This window comes from Anolis carolinensis, chromosome 6 (assembly GCF_035594765.1).
Source record: "Anolis carolinensis isolate JA03-04 chromosome 6, rAnoCar3.1.pri, whole genome shotgun sequence".
NCBI classification, from domain to species: Eukaryota; Metazoa; Chordata; class Lepidosauria; order Squamata; family Dactyloidae; genus Anolis; species Anolis carolinensis.
Window position 1 is genome coordinate 23,282,539 of NC_085846.1, and position 27,999 is coordinate 23,310,537.

A 27,999-nucleotide genomic window follows, 5' to 3' on the forward strand; every position below is an offset into this window, starting at 1 on the left:
CTACCTGCCCACTCTCTCACCGGCATTCTGCCAGCCCAGCCTTATACTCCTCCTACAATCAACCACCCTCCCCTGCCTGGCTTTACCTGTATCTCCTCCTCTATGTGACCTTCAGACCCACCCACCTCCCTTCACCTGGAGCTTTGGCAGCGCCTGCTTCTATTCAGCAGACATCAGTCTTCTTTCAGTGACTCCCTGCTATTTCAGGGTGGTCACAGAGTCAGGATTTATCTCTTCCGTTATCCTTCGCCTGTTTGATATTTGGATAAACCTTTAACTCTTTACATCTGGCTTCCCGGATTGGAGTGGGCAAGGGCTTGGGAACAGCCTGGTGCTTCCCTCCAGTTCATCTACCTGCTTTCCGCCCACAATTTCCGCACAGGTGAGTTGGCAGCTCTGAAACAAACCCAACTCTCTCTTTGTTTAACACTTTGATTTCCAATATGTGTGTTGTTTTTCTTTGCCTTTCTTCTAATCAGATTTTGATTTTCAAGAACTGCCTAGAAAGCAAGAGCTACACTTCTTACAATTAACACTTTACAAAAAAAAAATCTTCTCTGGTCCTATTGCCAAAATTAAATTGGATATCATCCTATAGGAAAACTCCAAGATTTTAAAAGAACATTGGAACACTAAGAGATATGATACCAAGTCCTCTTACTGTATTTTAATGGCACAACCCTTGCCACATCAACTCAGAATTGGATTACATTGTATTTTCAAATTGACTTATTTTGGTTAAATCCATCTGAATACAATGTAATCCACTTGTGAGTGTACAGTACTTAGAATCACAGTTTACTTTGTTCATGCGTAGAAGTAGTTTATGAGTTGCTGTGAGTTTTCTGGGCTGTATGGCCATGTTCCAGAAGAATTATTTCTTGACGTTTCGCCTGCATCTATGGCAGGCATCCCCAGAGGTTGTGAGGTATGTTGGAAACTAGGCAATGTGGAAAGTTCCAGGTGGGAGAAAGAACTCTTATCTGTTTGAGGTAGGTGTGAATGTTTCAATTGATCACCTTGAATAGCATTGAATAGCCTTTCAGCTTTAAGGTCTGGCTGCTTACTGCCTGGGGAATCCTTTGTTGGGAGGTGTTAGCTGGTCCTGATTGATTCATGTCTGGAATTCCTCTGTTTTCTGAGTGTTGTTCTTTATTTACTGTCCTGATTTTAGAGTTTTAAAATACTAGTAGTCAGATTTTGTTCATTTTCATGGTTTCCTCCTAACTGTTGAAATTGTCCACATGCTTGTAGATTTCAATGGCTTCTCTGTGTAGTCTTACATGGTAGTTGTTAGAGTGGTCCAGCATTACTGTGTCCTCAAATAATATGCTGTGTCCAGGTCGGTTCATCAAAGCTCTGCTATGACTTCTCTGATGGGATTAGTCTGCAGTGCCTTTTGTGTTCCTTGATTTGTGTTTGGGCAATGCTGTGTTTGGTGGTTCCTATGTAGACTTGTCCACAGCTGCATGGTATACGGTAGACTTCTGCAGAGGTTTATGAGTTCAGTGGGCTTGGGAACATATCCTGAATCTAAAGTAGCTATTATGGTCTATTTATATTACATCTCATGGAAACAGAAACTGGAGTTGAAAATACCCTGAATGTGTGGGTGTAATTATTATTATTTTAAGTCATAAGTCAGAAAGATCTTTTTTTCCAGCTTCATCCCATAAGGGATTGGAACAGAATATATTATTCTCTGTTAGAGCATATGATTTTTAAAACAGAAAAGTTTTGCTCCGGGAACCCTCCCCATCTCAGTAGGGTGTGCCCATTTGAAATACACAGCAAAGCCTATCTCGGGATCCACCCTATTACCTAAAGGACTTCTCTTCCAGTCCCGGCAAGAGATAATGATGGTTTATTTTTAATTTACAGCTCTGGAAACTTTGGCACTATGGGAGAAATAAACCTCACCTACCTTATAGGAATGTAGTCAGAATAAAATGGTAACTGGTGCAAAATACTGACTATTAAAAAGGACTATCAAGGCTGGCAATTTTTTGGTTCTCCAGATGTTGTCGGAGTGTGTCTCCCATCAGTCCTAATCAGCATAACAAACTACTGTCATCACTCCACATTTGCGACTTTGACTTTTATGGATATAATTATTAGTAGATTTTGATTTAAAATGTTCACTCTAGAAATCTGTAAATCATCCAGTGCAGTTCTATGTTCAGTTTCCAAAAGATGTTGATCGTAGATATACTCGAAGACATAGAAATTCCCAGAGAAATTCTATATTTGTGGTTTTTACATTCATGGGGGCTCTTGTGCCTCAAACCCCTGTGAATACAGAGGGCTAACTGTATCAGAGATGATGGGAGTTATGCTCCAATAATACCACATTTGGTTTATATTTAGTATAAATGGCAGGAATTCATTGGGGACTAATAGAGCAGGGGGAAGCAGCTGGTTTTAAATTGGATTATTCTACCATCATCAACATTTAAAATTATTTCTAGGGCTCTAAACATATTTTCTTGGAACTAAGTGCAGGTTCAGCCCTTCCATAAAGCTCTGCAAGGAACTGCTTGAAATATTATCATGATTTTTTAAAGACTTCAGTAAAGAAATACACACTTAGATGATTGTTTTATATCATCCATGGTGTGGCAAATGCTCATGCTATGTCTTTCAGATTGTGCTTATGCTGGGGATACAAAAAAAACAAACCCAAAACTAAGCTAGGCAGTTCTACAGAATACACTTCCGAGTAAATGTACGCAGGACTGGAACTGCAAATGATTAACTTGCTTGATAAATCACAGGAGAAAAGCCAGCTTTTTGTCATTCCAAAAGGCTGAGGGCTGAATACAGCTGGAGAAAAGCTTATCTTTCTCCTTTTGCCTTAAGGACTAATTTTTAAGAATGGATGTCCTGTAGGATAATAGGATCAATGTTTTTTGTGCACACCCATTAGAAGACATTGAATTCAACAGGCCTTGCTTCTGGGTAGACTTGTGGTCTAGAAAGACTTTTTCCATTGAGAAAACGCTGTACAATTAAAAAAAACATCATCTTTCCTCCCTATAAATGTCTCAGCATTTACTGTTCCCTTGCAGGCAATGGGATGTTTCACCTTATAATACTCCACACTAGTGGAGTTTGAGAAAGTTACTTTTTTGAATTTACACTTAACATTTGGGAATGGGCTTCAACGCCTTGGAAGGTGTTATTAAGATTCACAGCTTGCTTTGACTAAGGTGTTTCTTAGCTAGCTGCACCCTCTTCTACTTTGGTCAGATCTCACCCAATTCCGGGCACCACAATTCAAGAAGGATATAAACAAACTAGAAGATGTTCAGAGAAGGGCAACCAAACTAGCCAAAAAACTGGAAGCCACCCACGAATTACTATGAGATGTGGCTTAGGGAGCTTGGATGATTAGCTTGCAGAAGAGAAGGTTACATGAGAACCATATTTGAAAGGATGTCTTATGGAAGATGGAGCCAGCTTGTTTTCTGCTGCTCCAGAAAGTAGGACACAATGGAGTTCGATGGAGTCTCCTTCTCTGGAGGTTTTTAAGTAGAGGCTGGATGGACATCTATTGGAAGCGCTTTGATTGTGTCTTCCTGCGTACAGAGATGGGTAAGACTGGGGTGGCATTGAGGGTCTCTTCTAGCTCTAGGAGTCCAGATTTCTTTTTGGAAGAGCTTTGCTTGAGGCAGAGAGAGTGTGACTCACGCATGATCACTCCAGGGGGATTGTGGCTGGAAGGAGATTCGAACCCTGATCTCCAGAGTTGTATTCCAATGCTCAGGGATGAATAGAATACATTATCTATATCATGTATGTGTCTATTCAAAAGCTCTATGCTTGTAGCTGAACAGAAAAGATTGGATGGTGGTCTCCAGAAACCTGAATCCTGCACTCAACCAACTACATCCCTTTCTTAGCTTTTTTAAATCGTGTCAGAAGCGACTGGTGTGAGAAAATTGGCCTTCTACAGAGATATTGCCCAGGGGATGCCCGGATGTGTTACCATCCTACTGGGGGGGGGGGGCTTCCCTCATGTCCCCGCAAGCTAGAGCTGACAGATGGGAGCTCACACCATCTCACGGATTCGAACCACCAACCTTCAGGTCAGCAACCCAAACTTCAGGTCAGCAGTTCAGCCAGCACAAGGGTTTATCCCAGTGGTTCTCAACCTATGGGTCCCCAGATGTTTTGGCCTTCAACTCCCAGAAAGCCTAACAGCTGGTAAACTGGCTGGGATTTCTGGGAGTTGTAGGCCAAAACACCTGGGGTCCACAGGTTGAGGACCACTGGGTTAACCCATTGTGCCACTGCGGGTCCATCCTTTCTTAGCTGAAATAAATATATCAGCCTTTAAAGGTTGCACTGGATTTCTTCTGCATCTGCTTGAATATTTTTTCATTTAAATCTTGGGAGCGGGGCAGGTGAAATCAAGTTTGCTTTTGCACTTTCTAGGGAAAAACGTGTCACAAATCCATTCCTCCCTGTTTGCACAGAAAGCCATATCCTGAGTTGTGGATTTATTTAATCTGCAGGGAAAATCTGAGGTGTCAAACTGCATTAATTCTACAGTATAGATTGGTGGTTCACAACCTGGGATCCCCAGATGTTTTTGGCCTTGAACTTCCAGAAATCTTAATAGCTGGTAAACTGGCTGGGATTTCTGGGAGTTGTAGGCCAAAACATTTGGGGACTGCAGGTTGAGAACCACTGGAATAGATGCAATATTTGGTTCAGTCCTCTTGTAACCAATCTTATGCTCCCATTTCAGGGACTGTCATGTGGAGTTCTTCCTGTCTTCTGCTGTTCCAAGCTGTAGCACTTGTTCTCGCCGCTTCTTTCCAGAGATACAATCAAGTCCAGAGCGCTGTAGAGGATCAAGGTAAATTTGAAAAAGGTTACATTGATGAAGGGCTTACATGACAGCAAAATGCAGTTTTATTGCTATTCATTTTAGTCCTTCTCATGCTTTGGATCAGCACACCAAATCCAGTGCTACAGACCTTATGAACTTTAGGCTAAAGGAGGGTAACCCAAATCACTCAGTAAGATTCAGGATAAGTGATAATTTGGATTGAGCTCTACTGGGACCCCTTCTACACTGCCATATAATCTAGATTATCAAATTGAATAATCCACATTGTCTGCTTTGAACTGGATTATATGAGTCTACACTGCCATATAATCCTGGGTTATAGGCTGACCCTTCAGCCACCACAACTTACAATCAATCCTGCTTTAACAGAAAAGGTCAACTAAAACCAAGAGTTCCAGCATGCACAAACAACACACTCTCTCTATACAACCTCTCTCACCTCTAAGCTTGCATGTCACAGATAATAGCTTCTAATACTTGCAGACCTACATTCCACATGTGGCAGCGAGTACTATATATGGCCAGGAAGTGTTGCATTTCCACAAGGAGGAAAGAAGTTAGCGAGTTGCCCCTGAGGGGGGAAAAAAGCACAAAAGCTCAACCTGGAAACGCATGCATGTGCCAGTGGGCAACAAACCAGGAACAAAGGCACATTCATGGTGTTTGGAATCAAATGATCTGCAAAGATCTGATAACAGGCAAGAACAGAAAGCACTAGAATCTTAAAGGCTTAACTATTGGTTCATAACCCTCTCTTAAATTCCCATTAATATTAGCTTTAGGTAGGGCCAATGTTGTGTAGTGGTTTAAACATTGGACTACAACTCTCGAAACCAGATTTCAAATCCCTGCTCAACCATAGAGACATGCTGGGTGATTTTGGACAAGTCGCATTCTCTCAGCCTCAGAGGAAGGCAAAAGCAGCCCTCTCTGAACAAATCTTGCCAATAAAACCCTGTGATAGATTTGCCTTAAGGTTACCATAAATAAGAAATGACTTGAAGACTCACAGCAGAAACCATACACATGCCAATCCATTAAGGCCAGGTGGGCAATCTCTGTAAGACACTTTAGGCTCAGAGAGTGGGTTGCTGTAGATTCAGATATGCTAAATCCAAGGCTGGTAAAGTTACTGGCCCAAGGATTCTGGAAGCTGTTAAAAAAGTAACTTTCCCAAGCTGTGCTTTGAACATGAGAAAAATGCTTTGTTTTCTCTTCTCAGTGTTCCTGGACGACATAACTGCACACAGATTCCTGGGCCGTAAGCTTCTTTATAACCACTGGGATTTTGAGCTGATCGTCCCAGACAATCTGGAACGTGAATGCATCGAGGAAATTTGCAACTATGAGGAAGCCCGAGAAGTCTTTGAGGATGACTTCAAAACAGTTGAGTATTGGGGAATGGAGCAGGTCTTAGACCAGGATTTTATGAGGTTGGTTACTTATTTGTGGCCAAAAATGTGGGTTGAGATTTTCATGAAATCTGCATATAATCTGTACATGCCAATTTAAATACAAATTTAGAATTTACTTCCCGACATTTCGGAGATAAAAACTGGGACATGTCTGGCTGAGCAACATCAGAGTGTGGTCAAGGTGACAAAAGTTATTAATAAGGAAAAACACACAGCTAGGAGTGGTTGCAGCAGTTTGCTTTTGCCTCAGCCTACTGGGAAGGGCCAGATTTGACACACACCGCTCCTCTTTTCCCACTGAGCAATTTAGTAGTACTATAGTTGAAAGGAGGATGGAAGGAACCTGGAGCATTTTAAAACAGCAATAAATAAAATGACAAGAAAGCCACGAGTTGTCCAGTCTTGCTATACAGGGAGTCAGTCCCCAAGCTACAAATATCCGACTTACAAGCAACTCATAGTTAAGAATGGGGGTTAACTTAAGTCAGCAGAAAATGAGAGAAATCTACTCCTAGGAAAAGAAATTCACTCTTGAAAGAGTTATCATGGGGAAAAGATATCTCCACTCAAGTTTTTTCTTCTATCCTTGTTTCCACGGCAAGCCAAATTTTTCAAAACCCAATCATCACAGGGACAGAAAGTGAGGTGAAAACTTCTGAAAAGGGGCACAGACAGCAAAAACAAACCCCACTGAGATGTTAATCCTTTCCTATGCTATCCAAAGTATGCATATACAGTATATATAACTTTGTTTGCAACTTTGTTTGTAAATTGCATCAGGTACTTTTTAAAGTGTTGCTCCAGCCATCCCCCCCTTAAGAACAAACCTTCTGTCAAGGACAGAACGCCACAAGATTCAAGATAACAGAGTTTATTGGATTACAGAACTCAAAAATGCCCGTAAAATACAAGGGCCAGGCAGTATTAGCCTTTAGGAGCAAAAAGGGACAAGGAAAAACGTTCAAAAGATAAACCGGATTAAACCGGAGTTTAATCCGGGTAAAAACAAACTGCTTGCTTCAGCCTGGGGATAAACAAAACAAAAGCCGAGGAACAAAAGATACAAAAGAATGCAACTAATTGGCAGCAGATTCCTCTCTGCTGCCAACACTGTGCTTAGAGTAACTTGCGTCGCTCCCACACACACAGCAGACAGGATTTCCAACACGAACAGATCAGCCAAGGATTGTAGCAGTAGAGTAGACCCAGTTCCTTTCCGTAGATCAAAGCCAGAAGCAGACGTTTGTAGTTTCCAAGTCCAAGAAGGGGGAAGTCAAGCCGTGGTCAGTTCAGTCCGAATTTCAAAGCAGGAGATGGCGTCCGTCAAGAAGACGACGGAAGGTCAAGGTATCAGCACACGAAAACACACCAGTCTTCAGGAAAGCGTCCCACACAGATCCCAAGCGTTCGTCCAGATTACCATGCCCAACGCAATTTGCAATTGCTCCCAAGCCCCATTTTATGCCAGTTACAAATCCTCATCACTGTCAGCTGTCCTCCTTAACCCGGGCGTTTCCTCATCACTTTCCTCATCAGAGCTGGAACACCTCTGACTACGCCCCACAGCATCTCCAGCTGTGGATCCCGTCCCATCCCTCCAGCTAGACCATGGGTCTAATCCTGAAGGTCCCCATTCATCTTCTATCCCATCATGGCCAGTGGCACCCAATTCCTCCCTCACCCGAGTCCAATCCATCTCATCCTCCTCCGAGCTAACCAGCCCCTCCTCCATTCTCTCCGTAAACCCCTCAAAAGACTCTTCGTCAGATGGTGCTGCAAAAATGTCTCGCAGTCTTTTTCTTTCTCGCTCCTCGAGAGTATCTGACTCTCGAGGAGTCTTACGCCCACGTCTGTCAGTAACAGAGCCATGAGGCTCAATCATAACACCTTCAGAACCTATCTTGCTTGTAATTTGGGGGACTGCCTGTACATTTCATGCATCTGGGGAAAGGGATAATTAATAGTTAGCAAGAGAATTCAAATACAGCAAGTATAGTCAACCCTTCACATTCACTGAGGTTAGAGAACAAGGCACCAACAAAAGTGGAATAAATGCAAAAAAAAAAAACCCAACACTTTTTTAACCTGGGAGAATAGCGCTCTGGGAACCTCTAGAACAGATCCTTCAATATAACTATATGGTCAACATTCATTATAGTTCTTTAAATTGGACTTAGACTGGATAAAGCAACCCACATAGTCATCCTATGCATAGTTCCCGGAAAGTATATGGAATATAGATTCTTTTTCTTGAGAAATGTGGCTCTTCTCATTTGTGTGCCATTCATTTCTGTATTTAAAAAAACCCCAATACATTTCATGCACTGGGCTTTCACGCTCTTGCTCTTTTATGAGCATCCTGATCAATAGTAATAAGATAGTGATAGTATTTAGGAAAAGTTCAAGACTGCTGGCTGCTCTGTCTTCTTATTTTCTTTATGCCTCAACCCAGCTTGGACTAGGTAGCTCTTTAAAAAGAGGACATCTTTGAATAGAGGACTATCCTTTGTGAACTAGGACATTGGCCATTATAGACCATAATAGCTCCCTACACCGGAAATATTATCCAGTGTAATGATTTTTAAATGAGCATCTGCTGCCTCTTGTAGTCTTGGTGGAATTGTAGTTAGTCTACAAAACCACTGCCAGAATTGCAGGAAGGAAGCAACTGGGGGCCCTTCTACACTGCCATATACAGGAGAGTCTCACTTATCCAACATAAACGGGCCGGATGAGCGTTGGATAAGCGAATATGTTGGATAATAAGGAGAGATTAAGGAGAAGCCTATTAAACATCAAATTAGGTTATGATTTTACAAATTAAGCACCAAAGCATCATGTTATACAACAAATCTGGCAGAAAAAGTAGTTCATTACGCAGTAATGCTACGTAGCAATTACTGTATTTACTAATTTCGCACCAAAATATCATGATATATTGAAAACATTGACTATAAAAATGCGTTGGATAATCCAGAACGTTGGATAAGCGAGTGTTGGATAAGTGAGACTCTACTGTACTTCACATTATCAAAGCAGATAATCCACATTATTTGCTTTGAACTGGATTTTATGAGTCTACACTGCCATATAATCCAGTTCAAATCAGATAATCTGGATTTTATATGGCAGTGTAGAAGGGGCCTGAGAGCTTCTCTGGCAAAGGTATAGCATTTCCCAGACAGATGCTTCCAACTATCTCCAAACACCATGATGATGTTTATAGTCCAATGTATGTAAAATGTATTGGTACAAGACCAGTACTATAGCACATATTATGCTATAAGTAAAGGTTGCAATGGAGTTATAAGTAAGACCCCCCCTTATGTCTACTCTTTCCATGTGGCTATAGATATGGGTCACATTTTTACAGATACCCCCAAATGAATTAGATCTCTTGACCTTTTAAAACTAGTAGTCTTTACTGTAGGTTATTGAAGCAAGCCAACTTCAGGCCATTGTTTACAAAGATGGCTTGATTTCTTAAACCATAGATGAGATTAACTATGTATTTGTTTTTTCATAGTATCACCCCATGGACCTCCTAAATAAAGAGCCAACATAATACCCAAGTATAGGTCAATTTTATATCCATGTCAGCCATTCTGTACTCTGTGCCAATAAAAATTTTGCACCAGGCAATGCACTTTTTGGTTTCCAAATAAATTAATCTAATAATCACATATCTGCTTCCTGTGTGTAATATTTTTATTTTTTTAAAATAATTAGGTTGCAATCTTTTGGGTAAAAACTGGCCACTACAGCTCAATTTAACCAACTCATGGTTAAGGAAGCTCAACTGGTTTTGGGTGATGTCTGAATTAGCAGACCTCAGCTTGTAATAATACAGGAAATGTAAACCACAAACACTGAACTGAAGCAGAATCCAAAGACATAGCTGTGTTAGTCTGGATCAGAATGCCAAGAGATCCTGTTTCACCTTTGAGGCAAACTGAAGTAATTAAGTTGGTAGCATACACTTTATGAAAACTATCATTTGCACTAACTTTGATTTGATGTAACACTAAATAGACAAACTATGATTATGGTTGCTGCTGTCTCCTCATGGTTGTTGCATGATGGAGGTGGCTGTGGCCTTATAAAACTAAATGCTGGAAGCTTAAGTTGAGAGAGACAAGCAACAGTCATCTCATGCTTTACTTGTTGCATGTCTAGAAATTTAGGCTGTCTTTAAGCCGTGGTTTTCACAGCTGGCCACCACAAGGAGTGATCTAAATTGAGCAGTGTTCACAAAATATTTTTCTTTTAGAATCGCTTTGTAGGGTTATTATTCCTTTAAATTTGGATTTAAGGGACATGGGATACAATATCAGCTCCTAAGCTGTAGTTAATATCTGAATAACCTCAAAAATAAAGCAAACCATGGTTCATTTCAGTATTGAGAGTCATGCCACCCTGGGTTGCAACTCCTTTCATTTTTTGCCATTGGCTATGCTTGTTCTAACTATGGTCCATCCTAATAATGGTTTATTGAAACAAGCCAGCCTCATAATCATAATTTGATACTGGCTCGTTTCAAAACAACCTATAGTTAAGAAGAGACATAACCTCTCAACTTCAGAGTAACAGTGGTTAATTTAAAACAAAAGGTTTTCAACATTTCCTTACAGCTTGACCAAGGTAAAGGTATAGATGTGTGTTTGTGAGTGTGGAGGGGACTAAAGTTTTGCTTTCATTTTCATAATGCTATGCTGTGCCAAGATTGTGTTTGCACTGACCTGTGTGTTTTGAATCCTGTGGCACTAAAAGGAGCAAAGTTTCCATATCATTCCAGGAAAGCAATAAATAAAGCAACACTGGTTCTGAACTAGTGAGCTAAGAACACTGTTGTCTCGGTGCAGTTCCTCCTTGTCATGACTCGTCTAGGAAGTTCAGTACAGAGAGATTCTTAGCATAGTCAACAGCCGCAAATAAGACCTCAGGCTTCTTATTACAGAACTACGCATTGGCATTTCAGAGTTGGGAAGGCGGGGACTGAAACCAGCAACCACAGCAGCTTGTGATGACGGTCAGGGGGAAAATTGTAGCTAGGTCAAGGCATGTTTTGCATGTTGTTGTTTTGTTTTTTTGTTTTTTTACATAGCAATGTTACTTCACTTAAACTGGAAAGACTATATGAAACCAGTTTTCATGTAGTTCTGTTCTGTACCGTAATGGTAATTCCAGCTGCAATGTTCAGTGGGGTTTTTTTTTGGGGGGGGGGGATATTATCTGCTTGTATCTACTATATTCAGTTTTTCCTTCACTTTTGTTCATCTTGATAGGTTTCGAGTATTATGCATGTAACTTAGCATTCAGGAATATGGTTAAAAATTCCTCTAAAAGGTGTCCAGTATGAATCCTCCCAATGAGTTCTTCACCTCCCAGTCAAATATACTATCTCCTCTAATTCAGTTAAAGCTTTTCCCATCACATGCAGTTGGCCCATCCTATCCATGGATTCTAGTATTCTAATTTGAAAATGTATTTTTTTAAATCTAAAAATCTTGATTTTGCCATTTTATATAAGAGATACCATTTGATTATGCCATTGTATTTAATGAGACCTGAGCATCCATTGTTTCTGGCATTCACAGGGGACCAAACCCAACAGATACCGAGATCCCACTGTACCCGGTTGTGTGTTGTACCACAACACAGTGCTGATTAGTCCTCTGTTGTCCCACATTTTAGCTGCTTTTTAAAGGTCCCTCTTTCTCTCTCCTCCTGCCGCTTTCTACTTTTTTCCTTGGTTTAATTCCATTGACACAAATAAAAAATGTACAAAAGATAAGAAAGGTATTAGTATTTCATTAGAGAAAACTCCCAAAAACAGCAGAGCATCCAAAAATATGCAAACATGATACTTAAATTTATTCATTTATTTATTTACAACATTTCTACCCTGCCCTTCTCACCCGAGGGGACTCAGGGCGGCTTACAACAACCGGCAAAATTCAATGCCAAACAGATCAATAAAACAGCAACACATTTAAGACCATTAACAACTATTCATAAAATATAACACATAAAATACATTAGTCAGCTAAAACATATAGTTACTTATATTGGAGCATTCAGCTCACAGCAAGCAGAGCCTGAAGTGTTATGGCTTGAAAAGAATTTAGATCTTAGGAGGCAAAGATCCACAGTTCAATCTTTAAAATTACAAAAGGTTTATTTACAAAAATTAATATTAAAGAACTGGGTCTGAGCTTCTGTCTAACTCAATCTCTCTAGGGTTCAAAAGAGAGGGAAAAATCTCCAAGCACTACATCTCTCCTGACACACACAAGCAGAGAGCGGTCTCAATACACACTAATGTAAAAAGCAAAAGTCTGAAATAAAGGCATACACCCGAGAAGTATCCATTCTACATAATCAAGCAGAAAGAGAGTGAAGAAGGGGACTGAGTCTTGCCCTTCTCATTGGGTTCAGGCAAAAGCAATCTGCTGTGGCCTCTCTGGCCCCTTCTACACTGTCCTATATCCCAGGATCTGATAACAGATTATCTGTTTTAAACTGGATTATATGAGTCTCCACTGTCAGATAATCGGGAACAATTACATAATCTGGGATCAGATCCTGGGATATAGGGGCAGTGTCGAAGGGGCATCTGTTTTTCTCAATAACTTTTGTCATCTTTACAACGCTCTGGGGTTGCTTGGTCATACAGTTTTCAAATGTGAAATGTTGGGGCTGCTACAAAAGGCGTTGTGTTTGCTTGCCAGTGTGCTTTCTGTTCCACCATTTAGAACACTGTCACCATATTCTCTATTAAATATGATTAATTGCTATGTGACGGCAATTAAAGGGATAATCCAGGGCTGTGCAATATGCCATAACTGCACGGCACAATCCATATATTATTAGAGCCAGTCCAGAATCCTGTTTAGCTTCAGCTCTGGATGAAAGAGAGAATGAATACCTGTTGCTTTAATTTCATACAGAGACAAACGGTTTATTGTGATTTACCAGGGGAAACACGTGGAAGTAATGTCTGTTGTTGAGGTTGAGGGCTGTCTTTTCCTGGAGGCTACTGCCCTCTACTGTGCATGTTCTGAATTGAATGCTTCAGTTCAGTTCAGCAAACTGCAGTAAGCTAAGCAGGATCTATCCAGACTATAGGCTTCCTCAAGGTTTTATGGAGGAGATAGCATGCTGCTTTCCACTCGTTAGAGTCTGTAGATAATAGTGAACCCTATATTTTGACTATACATGAGGTGGAAGCATACTATAGAATTGCACTAGCGGATCTAAAGAGGCCCATTGACACTTCCAAGGGGATTTTTTTTTGAGAGTGTGGGTAAATGAAACCATTGATATCGAATCCATGGATAAGGAGATGCATTGTACTGTATTTGTGCCCATTGCTACAATTGCTTCTTTCTTTTCTGGAAACTCTCCAGGGCCTGGAAGTTGATGGTTTGTGGGCTGACACTGGTCCATATACTACCACTTTGAATAACACTGACATAGACTATGCTAGTAAGCTAAGCAAACCAGGTTACTTGGTACTTGCTTGGTTATTTGTTGACTTGCTTGTTACAAAAACAAAGAGGAAAAGAGATAGTGTTTGGTCATTTAGATTTATTTAGTTATTTAGTTATTTTCCGTATCAGAAGCGAAACCGAGGGTATAGTTGTAATGTATTTAGAAACACAAACAAAGTTTAAAACTTGTCATTATACTAAATGTCCTTTGACCAGAAGCTGGCCACTTGGAGTGCCTCTGGTGTTGCTGCAAGAAGGATCTCAATTGTGCATGTGGCAGGGCTCAGGCTGCGTTGTAGTAAGTAGACTGTGGTTTTCTCTTCCCCACACTCACATTTCGCGAACTCCACTTTGTGGCCCCATTTCTTAAGATTGGCTCTGTTTCTCGTGGTGCCAGAACTCAATCTGTTCAGTGCCTTCCAAGTGGCCCAGTCTTCTGTGTGCCCAGGAGGGAATCTCTCATCCGATCTCAGCCATGGATTGCGGTTCCAGGTTTTAGCCTGCCACTTTTAGACTCTCACTTGCTGGTGTGTTCCTACGAGTATCTCTGTGGGTTTTAGAAATTTATATGTAATTTATATGCATATGTAGAAAAAAATACTATAACTGATAGAAAAAATCATAATGGAGAGGATTGTGACCTGGGGCGTGTCTAGTTCTTTGATGGTACGGAGTTGCGGAGCAGAAGGGGTGGCAAATCCCAGCCTCTTTGATAGGAAGATACCATTGCTTGGAAGAACATTGTTAGTCCCCCTTTGGCTAGGGAAAATTCTCTGGGCTTTCCAAAGAGGGGCATGGATGATGTCTGGAGAACCCCTCTTTGCCACTTGCTGCTCCATCAATTATAGAGAAAAGGAAAAAAAACTATTGCAAAATCTCTCCAGAATCTGCTGGATCCCAAAAGACTTTGCTTTGAGCTACAGCAACAAAGGGAAAGGAGTGGGCTGTGGGTCAACTATATTGTCATGACCAAAGGAAGGAGTGAGGCGTGTGAGGTGAAGAAGTCATGATGGCTGTGGAGAGTGCAGTTGAAACGATGGCAGAGAAACGTGAGAGCTAATATAGAGCTTACCTTTGGTGATGGGACACATCCGATGCTTAGCCGGCTAGTTGTTGATGGGAAACTTTATCACTTATGATTTATTTTCTTATTGTTCTTTATATACCAACCTGAGATGCATTAAAAGAGGGCTCTGTTTTTTCCTACTGTCTCCAGCCCCACACAGCTAGAAAAAAGGGTCCCAAGTGCTAACGTCTACTTCTGGAAACCACCCACCAAGAGCCTTGTTGGTATCGAATCTAGATAGTGGTGTTTGATAACATTGTGGTATATGTATATTTAGATCCCCTTCCCTGTGGCTTTTACAACTGTAGTGGAGAAAGAGGTGGGAAAAGCAAGGGGGATTTCCTGATAACATCTCTGGTTCATAAAATGTGCTTTTGGTTATTTGTTTTGATCAATTTGGGTTCCTATCTGAATATGTGAGATCATGGACTCTATTGCTGAAGCCAATATCTCAGATATGGAATTTCCCTTATCATGTAGCAACCATGGCTTTTCTTAAGGCTGGCTAAAAGGCAGGGTGTCCCTGGCTTGCAGCAGAAGACCAAACATCTTGCCTCTAGCTTAGAGAGGATGGTTTTTCTTTGCTGAGGGCTATCAATTGAAACAGTAGCTATGTCATTTTAGAAATGGAATATAATTCCCCTTGCAGGGCTGACCCAAGACAGTTTGCTGCCTGAGGAAAATTTAAAAAGTGGGTATCTACCTTCCATTTTATGTGAAACGTCTGACATCCTTCAATATGAGTGATGTGGGTGATTCTCCATAGAGCCTGAAGGCAGCAGACTAGCTTTGAGATGCAAAATAGGTTTTTTATTTATTGTGCCAGAAGCAAATTGAGACTACAGTTATAATGTATTAAAAAAAAACCACAAAGATAAAAAATTGGCATTATACTAAATGTCCTCTGACCAGAAGTTGGCCACTTGGAGTGCCTCTGGTGTCGCTGCAAGAAGGTCCTGCATTGTGCATGTTGCAGAGCTCAGATTGCATTGTAATAGGTGGTCTGTGGTTTGCACTCCAATGCTGTGGACTCTATTTTGAAGCCCCATTTCTCAAGGTTAGCTCTTCATCCTTTGACGCCAGAGCACAGCCTGTTCAATGTCTTCCAAGTCATCCAGTCTTCTATGTATTTCTCATCTGATATCAGCCACAGATTGAGGCTCCGGGTTTTAGCCTGCCACTTTTGGACTCTTGCTTGCTGAGGTGTTATTGCAAGTATCTCTGTAGATCTTATGAAGCTATTTCTTGATTTAAGGCGTCGGCTTGCTTACTGATAACCCAAACAGAGGATGGGCCAGAGATGTCAATGTCTTGATTCTTTCATTACTGGCTGCTACTTCCTGATGGATGTCAGGTGGTGCAATACCAGCTAAACAGTATAATTGTGATAATGCGGCATGTCTCATTAAGAGCCACATCCACTGTTTTAATGTGGTGAGATGTATTCCACACAGGGAATGCGTATTCAGCAGCAGAGTAGCCAAGTGCAAGGACAGATATCTTCACTGTATCTGGTTACATCACTCAGTACTCTCCTCTAACCTCTTACTCCCATCTCCCAGGCTCTGCCTCCTGAGGCAATGGTCAGACTCTTCTCCATGGTAGGAGAGTTTCCTCATCAATGAAGAACAGACATGAAATACTTTATTCAGTGATGTGGCAATGACATTTTGGGGCTTCGTAAGGAGCCTGGAGTTCTATACTCCTGCATGGGTACAACCTCTTAGTGGGTGAAAGTGTTTCCAGCATCTAGAAAATGATCCCTTTTTCTTTTGTCATATCAGATGTAGAACAGTCACAAATGCTGAAGGCAGGAGGAATGGCTGTTGAAACGAGTTGTTGAAATGGGTTTGACAGTGTCAAGTTCTGAGACATCTCATTTAACCTTACCTTTCTGTGCTAAGAAACTGCTGGTTTCTCCAAATGGTGTGTTTTCTCCCAATTTTTTTTGCATAACATTTGGTTTTACAAAGTAATTGTGAAAAATATTAATATGGAGTGTGAAAAGAAAATTGGGAGCCTCTCTGAGTAGGCTGAGGAGGGAATATTGCCAGAAGGGGTTTTCCAAAGACAGCCTGCTGCCTGGGGCAAATGATAGAATGGTGCTTCTCATAATTCCATAATAATCAGAAACCAAATGTAGTAACAGATGAATTGTTGCTAATAATAAACCACTAGGAGCCCCCAGTGGCGCAGTGGGTTAAACTGCTGAGCTGCTGAACTTGCAGGCCAAAAGGTTGGCAGTTCGAATCCAGGGAGTGGAGTGAGCTCCCACTATTAGCCCCAGCTTCTGCCAACCTAGCAGTTCGAAAACCTGCAAATGTGAGTAGATCAATAGGTACTGCTTCTGCAGGAAGGTAACGGTGCTCCATGAATTCATGACCTAGGAAGTGTCTAAGGACAATGCCGACTCTTTGGCTTAGAAATGGAGATGAGCACCAACCCGCAGAGTCGGGCACGACTAGACTTAATGTCAGGGGAAACCTTTACCTAATAAGCCACTATATTTGAGGGCAGTTATCCCAAAGGACACAGAACAGGCAGTCAATTTTATCCTTCCAAACGAGAGGATAACATTCAGGGGATGGTTGTCGTTGGTCCTTCAATGTCTTTCTAATTAGGCGACTGCTATAAATACACCTTTTTAATAAATGGACTATTTTATTTTGATGCCAGTATGGCCAGCTGTGACAACTGGAATTTGGTCAGAACTTGTACAGAGCAATGTTCTATAGGTATCCCCTCCCATTTGCACAATTTTCAATTCAAATTTTATTTTTACCTTGGCAGACTTAATTGAAGGATTAGAATTACTGTGATGATTAGAACGGCTGTTAGGAAGAGACCTTCATTGTTGTTGGATAATTGGAACACAAATTGAGTGGTTACCACCAAAATTGCAGAATTTTGACTACTGTATACTGTATATGTATTGCCATTGGGGTTTTATCCGCTATTCATGGTGGCTAACAGAATTCAAAACAAAATAAGGTATTATTACAAAACAATATGATCAAACAGTTAAATGTTGTCAGAGAGTGCCGATATTACCTCTCAAGGCAAGGAATTTCACAATTTATGCATTTATTGTGGTTAAAACACAAAGAAAAGTCCCTCTGACATATCTTGGAGGCTAATATTGGACCCCCCCTCCCCCCCCATAATGCAGTAGGTTAAACCCTTGTACCGGCAGGATTGATGTCCTGAAGGTTGGGTTACTGACCTGAAAGTTGCCGGTTCGAATCCAACCCGGGGAGAGTGCAGATGAGCTCCCTCTATCAGCTCTAGCTCCATGCGGGGACATGAGAGAAGCTTCCCACAAGGATGGTAAAAACATCAAAACATGTGGATGTCCCCTGGGCAACCTCCTTGCAGATGGCCAATTCTCTCACATCAGAAGTGACTTGCAGTTTATCTACCCGCTCCTGACACAAAAAGTGGCTAATATAAGAAGAGGCAGAACTCTTGGACCTAAGCCATTTAGGATTGTTGTTTCATATCAATGCTGCATTAATCTTGCCTTCTTTTGTTGTTCTCTCCTGCAGAAACAATTTTGGGAGGCCTATGAACACAATGGAAAAGGAGGAGCGAGTGAGTATGGGGACAAAATGCCAATGGGGAAAGCTCTTTTCTCTATATCTCCAACGCCCCATTTTGCAGCCTGAATCCACAATACTAGAGCTAGGAGACTCTTGTTCTGTTTCCCCAAGCAGACTTGGGGGGCATTACTTCTCTGAGTTACAGTTCTTAGGATCCTCCAGTCGGCACAGCCAAAGATCATCCTGGCTAGAAGATTCTGGAGGCATAATCCAAAAACAAAAAAAGAAGTCTTTTAAAGCTTTTCTTCACAGCTACTGTGTTTACTAACCTATTTTCCTGCCTACTCAGAAACCCCAGGTGTGGATGTGGCTGGTTTGGTGGCTGGCCTCATAGCGGCTTTGGTATCTACCGTCATGTTTGTGGTCGTGGCCATGTATTGTATCAAGTACCGGGCGAAAGAGAGGAGCCGGTCCAGGTATGGGTCAAGGTCAATGGGAAAATTCTGTGTGTATATGTGTGCATAAGAGATAAAAAGGAAGAAAAATGCTCTTCATCAAATTACACCCATGTTGATAGAGCCCCCAGTGGCACAGTGGATTAAAACCTTGTTCTGGCAGGACTGACAACTTGAAGGTTGGGTTGTTGAACTGAAAGTTGCCGTTTTGAATCCACCCAGAGAGAGCGCAGATGAGCTCTCGCTATCAGCCCTGGTTCCATGTGAGGACATGAGAGAAGCCTCCCACAGGATGGTAAAACATCAAACATATGGGCGTCCCCTGGGCAACGTCCTTGGACGGCCAGTTCTCTTACATCAGAAGCGACTTGCAGTTTTTCAAGTTGCTCTTGACATGAAAAAACCACATGTTGATTGGACCTCCCCACAACTGGAACACAGGTTTATCCATTTCTCCTTGTAAGGAGGCAATTCAGATCTAGAAAATAGGAAGAAGGATGAAGCTACCTCCTGTTGTCTGAAGTCCACCAAGTTGGAAAAGATTATCTTGTAATCCTTTTTACGATTTGATTTCTTTCAAATGTCATCACAGAATTCACAACTTCTTCCATTATTCCCAAACAGAATAACTGTATCGTGACCACTCCACATTTGCGTTTTTAACTTTTACAGATTTGATTATTCACAGATTTGATTAAAATGCTCTCTGTATGAATCTGTAGGTCCTCCAGTGCAACCCTATGGTCAACTTCCTCTGTTAGAGAATCTAGAGATTACTAGAGAAAGCACCTCTTTAGGAATCTCTATGTTCTCTAGTGCAGAGTTTACTAAGTATAGAGTCATACTGGAGGACCTGAAAAATCCTAGAGATGTTATCTCAGGTTATCCCAGGTACCAAAAAAATAATCTTATTATTTGAAATTTTTCACTTTCATGGGGGCCCTGTGTCCCTAATTCCAGTCAATGCAGAATGCTTACTATAAATGCTTAATACAGTGGTTCTCAATCTGTGGGTCCCCAGATGTTTTGACCTTCAACTCCCAGAAATCCCAACAGCTGGTAAACTGGGTGGGATTTCTGGGAGTTGTAGGCCAAAATACCTGGGGACCCACAGGTTGAGAACCACTGGCTTAATGTATGAAGTTTCCTAAAAAGTAATTGCATTTTTGTTCAACGTATAATGGTCAATGGCACATCTGTTGAGCAAAGGTAGTGAATGCATGGTACTCATGATAATCAATTGTCACCATTTGGAATTTACATCTCTTTATAAGTTGAAAGTTATATTTCAGAGGGAATGCATGCAGCTTTTTCCAGATAGTGCAACTTGCTGTGCACAGTTTCGGTTCCTGGAGGAATAGCCAGTGTTGGCCTGTGCAGCACAAACAACAGGGAGTCCTATAGCACCTTTAAGACTAAAATGGCATACAACATTTGCATCAGATATGTGAAACTTCATCCACATTTGGCAATCATATGTAGTAGAGGGAGACAGGAAAGAAGAATTGTAAAAGGTATGAATTGCAAAAAGTACCGTTCTTTCCCAGGGCAATAAAGAGACTGATGGCTTTGCGTAACCAATCATGATTGACTGATACTAGTATCAAGTCAGCTCTGATTTACGCTGATCCTAGGAATAAGGATCAGCTGTCATCACCAGTCCTACTCAACTCTTGCAAACTCAGGCCATGGCTTCCATGATTGAGTCTGTCTATAATGTCTTTCTCCCTTTTCCTAATATCTTATACCTTTCCAAACATTATTATCTTTTCTAATGAATCATATCGTCTCATGATATGACCAAAGTATAGCAATCTCAGATTGGTCATCTTTGCTTCTAGGGAAAGTTCAGGCTTCAATTGCTCTATTACTCATTTATTTGTCCATGATATGTTTAGACTTTTTATCCAGCATCATATTTCAAATTAGTTGGTTTTTGTCCTCTCAGCTTTCTTCATTATCCAGCTCACAACTCGATATAGAAATGGGAAATACAACAGCACATCATGAACAATCCTAACATGATATATTTTTATACTTCAGGACCTTGCCTAATTCCATCATAGCTGTCCTTCCAAGGCCTACTCTTCTTTTTATTCCCTGGTTGAAGCCTTCATTTTGATTAATGATTGAAAAATCTTGAGCTATTTCAATGTCTTCATCATCTACTTTAAAACTAATTTTAGCTGGACGTTCAGAAGGACATCAGAGTCAGACTACCTTGGCTTCTTTACTGAATGACTAATATTAGGAGCTAGATAGAGGAAGTTACTTAGTTCTAGCCTTCTGAATATCTAGACATGGCTGGACCTGGAGGTGTCTATGTTGCTATAGTTTTAGTCCATCTAAAAGTTTAACCCATTGCAGTGGCGCGAAGGGTTAAACCCTTGTGCTGGCAGGACTGTTGACTGAAAGATCGGTGGTTTGAATCCGGGTAGTGAGTTGAGCTCCCATCTGTCAGCTCTAGCTCCTCATGTGGGGACATGAGAGAAGCCTCCCACAGGATGGTAAAATATCAAACATACAGCGTCCCCTGGGCAACGTCCTTGCAAGATGGCCAGTTCTATCACATCAGAAGCGACTTGCAGTTTCTCAAGTAGCTCCTGACATGGAAAAAAGTCCTTCTTGATTGGTTATGTCCAGGAGGTAGTGGTAAAGGGCTATTGTTTGGCAATATGGGGCTGACCAAAGTGTAGCCCTTGGATCACATGCAACTTTCCTAGTCGTCTTTGGACACTTAGAAAACCCCTTCCCCATGTTTGGGTTCATAAGGGTCCCTCATGCTATCTAGACTGGATGGAGGAGATTATGCCACGTTTTTATTGGATTTGGTAGCTGTGGTGAAGCTCTTCCCACAAACTGCAAGTGACTTCCAATCCCTTGCACTTTTGACATTAAAAGTTCTCTAGGATTTTTTAAAAAAGTATTGGTGCTCCAAGAGTGACAGAATTTCTTCCATATCCTCAGAGGAGTTTTTACATCAAACATTTTCATCAGTTAGGTCTTGGGTCTCAGGGGATGGGGGTGACCCTCTGAAATCATATGTGGGCCCTGTACCTCTAATTCTGCTCTTTCTTCTGTTGTATTACCATCTACATAAACTATTGCAAGAAAATAACCAGACCTTTGGACTGAGATACTATGAACATGCTGATGACACTGTGTTCTATTGCTCTTTGTTACCTCATTCCAAGAAAGTGGTTGACATACTTGAACATTACCTGTGTTTGATAATAGCCTGGATGTGGGTGAACGAGATTATATTAAATCCAGATAAATCTGAGATAATCTTGGTTAGTAGAAAGCCTTAATTACGAAATTGATTCAACCAGTTCTGGAAAGGTCATGACCCACCTGAAAGTTCAGATTGATAAGATTGAAAACACTCCTTGATTCTGGACATGCCTCTGGACTTTGCAAGTGTTTGTGATGGTGAGAGTGCATTTCCGTTTACATTGAGGGTGTTAGTCAGCTGCAGTCATTCCTTTGCCAGTTTCATCTTATGCATGCTTCATTACATTGCAGTTAAAATAAATTCAATGTGCAGTACCTGGGACTATCTTTGTAGATCATCTAAAAGCTTCGACTGCTGATTGGTTCACTGATTGCATCATTTCACCACTGAAAAATCAGTGCTGGTTTCAGGGCCTGGCCTCTCTTCTTCAGTTTTCAGGGTGATGTGAAGGAATCTCAGGACAAGATAGCTGTCCTGAAAAGTAGTTAAACTTTTAAAAGAACTAAATGCCATATTCTGTGCCTGTTCTGATGCTTAATACATATAACTTTCTTAATGGCATCATCAGGAGCTATCTCCTCTGACATCACCAGGGCTTGCCCCTCAATCCATGGTTGTAACCTTGACATCCTAAGGCCTGGGATAGTCCTGAGATGGTATTCCATTGCCAGCTGATTTCCATGCTCAGTTCAAAATAGTTGTTTGAAGCCTTACATATGTTAGACTAGTACAGTGGTTCTCAACTGGTGAGTCCTCAGGTGTTTTGGCCTACAACAACCAGAAATCCCAAGTAGTTTGCCAGCTGTTAGGATTTCTGGGAGTTGAAGGCCAAAGCATCTGGGGACTCACGGGTTGAGAACCACTGTACTAGATCTTTTAGAATCTTCTTTGATAAGACTAACATTTCTACAGTTTGATTCCCTCCCATTTCAGATGGCTTGCTTAGAAGTTACACGTCCCTTCCTTTTATACTAATAGAAAAAAAATCCATCCTGCAAGGTTGAACCTTCCCAGACAAAATCAATAGGGGTAGATTGGCATGGGTACTAGTAATATTTTGTGGCCTCTGAGAGGTTTGATCCTTGTGGCTCCAGGCTTTTGGGCATAATGTGTTTGTCTGGCCAAAATGTGTGTTTTCTGAGCAGCTGGTGAAAACTGTTAGTAAGCTAGTGTTTCTTTACAAAAATATTATTTCTAAAGAATATTCCAAATGACTAAGCCAGGGTTGGGTCATTTCAGCAAGGTGAGAAGGTACATTATAGAATGCATATTTGGTAGTGATTGTTTTTGTTGTTGTTAAAATACATTAAAAGTAGCTAGGGCTCGGGCTGTGGCACAGGCTGGAGAGCAGCTGCAATGAATCACTGCAATGAATCACTCTGACCAGGTCACGAGTTCGAGGCCCGCTCGGAGCCTATGTTTGTCTGTCTTTGTTCTATGTTAAAAGGCATTGAATGTTTGACTATATGTGTAATGTGATCCGCCCTGAGTCCCCTTCGGGGTGAGAAGGGCGGAATATAAATGCTATAAATAAATAAATAAATAAGGTAAAGGGTTTTCCTTGACATTAAGTCTAGTCGTGTCCGACTGAGGGTTGGTGCTCATCTCCATTTCTAAGCCAAAGAGCTGCCGTTGTCCATAGACACCTCCAAAGTCATGTGGCTGGCATGACTGCATGGAGCACTGTTACCTTCCCGCTGGAGCGGTACCTATTGATCTGCTCACATTTGCATGTTTTCGAACTGCTAGGTTGGCAGAAGCTGGGGCTAACAGCGGGAGCTCACTCCTGTCCCGACAACCGACCAACAACCGCTTGGCGGTTTAATCCACTGCACCACTGGGGGCTCCTAAAAGTAGCTATATGTGTGCAAAATAGATTACAGCAGAATATAATTAAAATATCTTCATTAAATATTAAATTACATTTCCCCATACTCATTATTAACAAATGAAATCTCCCCGTGCATAGTTGAATATTAAATTACATGTATATACAGTAGAGTCTCACTTATCCAACATAAACCGGCCGGCAGAATGTTGGATAAGCGAATATGTTGGATAAGAAGGAGGCATTAAGGAAAAGCCTATTAAACATCAAATTAGGTTACGATTTTACAAATGAAGCACCAAAACATCATGTTAGACAACACATTTGGCAGAAAAAGTAGTTCAATACGCTGTAATGCTGTGTAGTAATTACTGTATTTATGAATTTAGAACCAAAATATCACAATATATTGAAAACATTGACTACAAAAATGCGTTGGATAGTCCAGAATGTTGGATAAGCAAGTGTTGGATAAGTGAGACTCTACTGTATAGAGAATCCTTAAATTGTTTAATTTGACTAATTATGATACCAACTGTTGATACAAAACTCAAATGAACTAAACTATGGTATTTACTAAACTGCATTTAGTTTACTTTTGCATTGATAATAGTACATATAGCAATATGCTGAATTTCAGTGGCCAACTGTAATCCAATTTTTAACAAATTAAAATAGGGGGAGAGCACAGAAAAGGTTTTGGAATCTTACTTTGCCCACATTTAAACTCCATAACTAGATGCCATGGAAATAGTTTGTGGATCACTCTGAGTTTTTGGTTGTTTCTTTTGGGCAGGACTCAAGACAACTTGCATCCTCTCACCAGCTTGGATGAAGAGCCAAAGCCTGAGAATGCACCAGGGCTTCCATCCTATGATCAAGCAATGGCATCTTCGGGAGTGCATGATGCACCACCTCCACCTTACAACAGGTACAAAAGTTGCTGGGATTTCACCCCAGGTCTCTTGTTCCAACATCATCCAGAAGCTGAGAACCAAAAATGGCTGGAGAGCTCAGTTTAGGGTGGAGACCAAAACCAAGTATCCATAGTAAAAAGAAAAAAGGAGAGTGTGTGGATATGTAGTATAGCAGAATATTTCCCATCTCAGTTTGCTATTTAAATGCCATGATGCATCTTCCGTGTCCGTGTAAGAATGTGCGGGGGGGGGGGGGGGTAGTTCTATGACATTCATAGAGTCTGTATTTACCACCCTAGACCCCTGGCAAGAAGAGTGGAAAAGCAAATGTGATGTGATGTAAACTGACAGGCAGGTAATACAGCAGGGAACGGCAGCATAGAACACAACTTTCTGCTCCATATTTGGCTAAAACATCAGAATTCATTTCTTTTTATTTTCTCCTTGATATTGTTGCTATGAAAATTAACAGTGTTAATACATCAGAAAAAGTAAATAGTAGCATAAAATAAATACAGAAACCGGAAAAAACTGCAGGGAGAAACATTGTTCTATTGTTTGTACAGATGTGGGCAACTGAAATCCTTTCTTTCGGCCTTCAGTTCCTACCAGCGACAGCCAACATAGCCAATGCTGAGAGATTTGGGGGAAGTGGTCATAGCACATACACACCCAATATCAGAAGAATAAAATTTCCAAAAGTAACAATAGGTTTAATACATTAAGACCAATTAAAATACAGCAGTCTCACTTATCCAACATTCACTTATCCAACGTTCTGGATTATCCAACACAGTCTACCTCCTGCTCGGATCCACAGCTGTTTCTCTAGGCAGCGAGGACTACACTTTTAACGGATTTAATTTCCGACAATGTTGTTACTGCAAGTTAATTTTATGTAATTCTATCATTATTTGTAGTCAATTTGTTAGTAGCCAATGTTTTTGTAGTCAATGTTTTCAATACATTGTGATGTTTTGGTGATAAATTTGTAAATACAGTAAATTACTACATAACGTTACCATATATTGTACTTTTTCTGTCAATGTGTTGTAAAACATGATGTTTTAGTGCTTAATTTGTGAAATCATGTAATTTGACATTTAATAAGCTTTTCCTTAATCCCTCCTGATTACCCAACATTTTCGCTTATCCAATGTTCTGCCGGTCCGTTTACGTTGGATAAGTGAGACTCTACTATATCACAAATAGGGAATAAGCTTTCAAATAAATGTCTTCTCATACTGGATTGGGAGACATCCAAAAAAGCCATTGTGGCTGCTAAAAGAGGTCTCTGAGGAGCTGAAACTTTGAAAGGACGTGTACAGAAAATGGAAGGAGTGACATAAAACCAAATTCAAGCCTCCAGGGTTAGACAACGTGCATTTTGCTGTGTTGAAAGAGCATGTGGTTGTTTTAAAGCTGTTGTCTGTCATCTTTAAAAAATCTTTGCTCCTCCTCTTCACCAACCACCATCAATGTGTAGCTTCTTTCTCAGTAACATGACACTGTGGTTTGCTTTCCTCTTTTTCCAGGAGCAGTACCAACTTGGCCCCTCCAACCTGAGTTGCTGACAGCAGGGGGAACTTTCCCGGGAGACTTGCTCCACCTGGTTGTACATTCCTAAAAGACATTACACGTGCACATTGCAGCAAAGCTGGTGGATGAATGGGCACAACTGTGAAAACATGCGATGCTGACAAATATTTATCAGATATGAGTATGCACTCTATAAAGACTGGGTGTAAATGTGTCAAGTGTGCTACAGAATTTTACCTTATGTCGCCTGAATGATAAAAACTTGCAACTGTCAAATGTGAATGTTATGCATATTCACTACACTGGCATGAAAATTAATCACCAGTCTGTACAGGTTTGTATCCCAAATTCCTTTACGACCAGCCTCTTCATATTGAACAAGGTTTGGTATATACAATCTTTTTCTCTATCTTGGTTTTAACTAGACAGAGTGTGGATAGGAACTGTTTCAGGATAAACAATTAGGATTGAGAAATGAGCAGACACTTTGGAGCCTCAACTATGAACCTTATGGCCCAAGACTGTGTAAGCTGCTATATTCTATTCAAGTCTAGATGTGAAAGATTTGCCCCTGTGATCAGCTTGCAGTACGAAGCTTTTTAAATGGCTATGTCTGACATTCATTCTGTAACCTGAGTTTCTACTCCTGGTCTCATCAAAAGCAGTGCTTGCCTGCTATGGATACTGATCTTTGATTCCTAATCTGGAGATATGCCCTTCCATGCTTAAAAATGTAGGAAGCCAGGCTATCTGTCCACCTAGCATGGTATTGTTTGATCTAGTTTGGCTGTTCTTTTGCAGGGTCTCAGATAGGAAGAGGTTTTTTTTTACATGATACTTATCTAATCCTTAAAATAAAAACTTGGAAGTAACTGGACCTGGGAGCAATTGCATAAAAAGTATGTTCTTTTCCACTGAGCTATGATCCCTCTCCATTTATAAAGTCCAAGTTGTTCTTCTATTATCTTATCTAGAGTTGTAATTATGGGAGGAGTTTAGATAGCCTCCTAATTAAGAACCCCCCACATTTTCCTTCTGTCTCCACATTTGCACAACTGCAAAAAGTTTGTAAAATTAGGGCCCCCCCCCCCCAAATTACACCCCTGACCTTATCCCTGGTATTTCTTAACTAAGTACAAAAAATAGCAAACGTGCAAACAATGGAGTGAGTGAGTCTTGGAAATATGGCAGGAGGAAGGATGTACGTATGTAAAATGTATACATCAGTTATGGGAAATATGGACACTGTTGCAATGATGCAACTGTGCAAGAACAGAAGAGCAGAACCAAAGTCTCTCTACATGTACTTCCAACAACTGTGGTGAACAAAATTGTGTGACATGGAATGCGTGTGACTGTACAATGAACTAAGCAAGATGTGTGTGCCTGAACATATGTCAAACATTGTATCTGTCCTGCATTTTCGCTCAACTGTCCTGAAATATTTTCGCTCATCTGTCCTGAAATATTGCCACTACATATCTCTGGAGAAGGGGAAGCATTCAGATGGACAGGAACGTTTCCAAATAACTGTGTTGTCTGAGAAGTTTTGATCATGGTCTGTGTTAAAAATAAAGTATGATCTACTTTTCATAAACCTGTCCTTCCTATCACAATATAATTTGTTTCAAATTAACTCAGAAAGAGAAACTAA

The 27,999-nt window shown here is 40.8% G+C and overlaps 1 protein-coding gene across 1 annotated transcript; it reads left to right on the plus strand.

Annotated features, from left to right (window-relative positions):
- Positions 1–27,942, plus strand: prrg2 (proline rich and Gla domain 2). The gene is made up of 7 exons (XM_008113619.3): positions 1–382; positions 4,754–4,864; positions 6,081–6,244; positions 18,378–18,423; positions 18,721–18,847; positions 24,686–24,820; positions 26,342–27,942. Exons 2-7 carry the CDS (start codon positions 4,762–4,764, stop codon positions 26,370–26,372), a joined length of 606 nt encoding a protein of 201 aa, XP_008111826.1. The 5' UTR covers positions 1–382; positions 4,754–4,761; the 3' UTR covers positions 26,373–27,942.
- Positions 27,943–27,999: the final 57 nt, after the last annotated feature.

Coding starts and splice junctions, on each gene's coding strand:
- prrg2 (XM_008113619.3), top strand. CDS start 4,762: ATGTGGAGTTCTTCCTGTCTTCTGCTGTTCCAAGCTGTAGCACTTGTT. Junction 4,865..6,080: donor GAGCGCTGTAGAGGATCAAG/GTAAATTTGAAA, acceptor TTCTCTTCTCAG/TGTTCCTGGACGACATAACT. Junction 24,821..26,341: donor CCACCTCCACCTTACAACAG/GTACAAAAGTTG, acceptor CTCTTTTTCCAG/GAGCAGTACCAACTTGGCCC.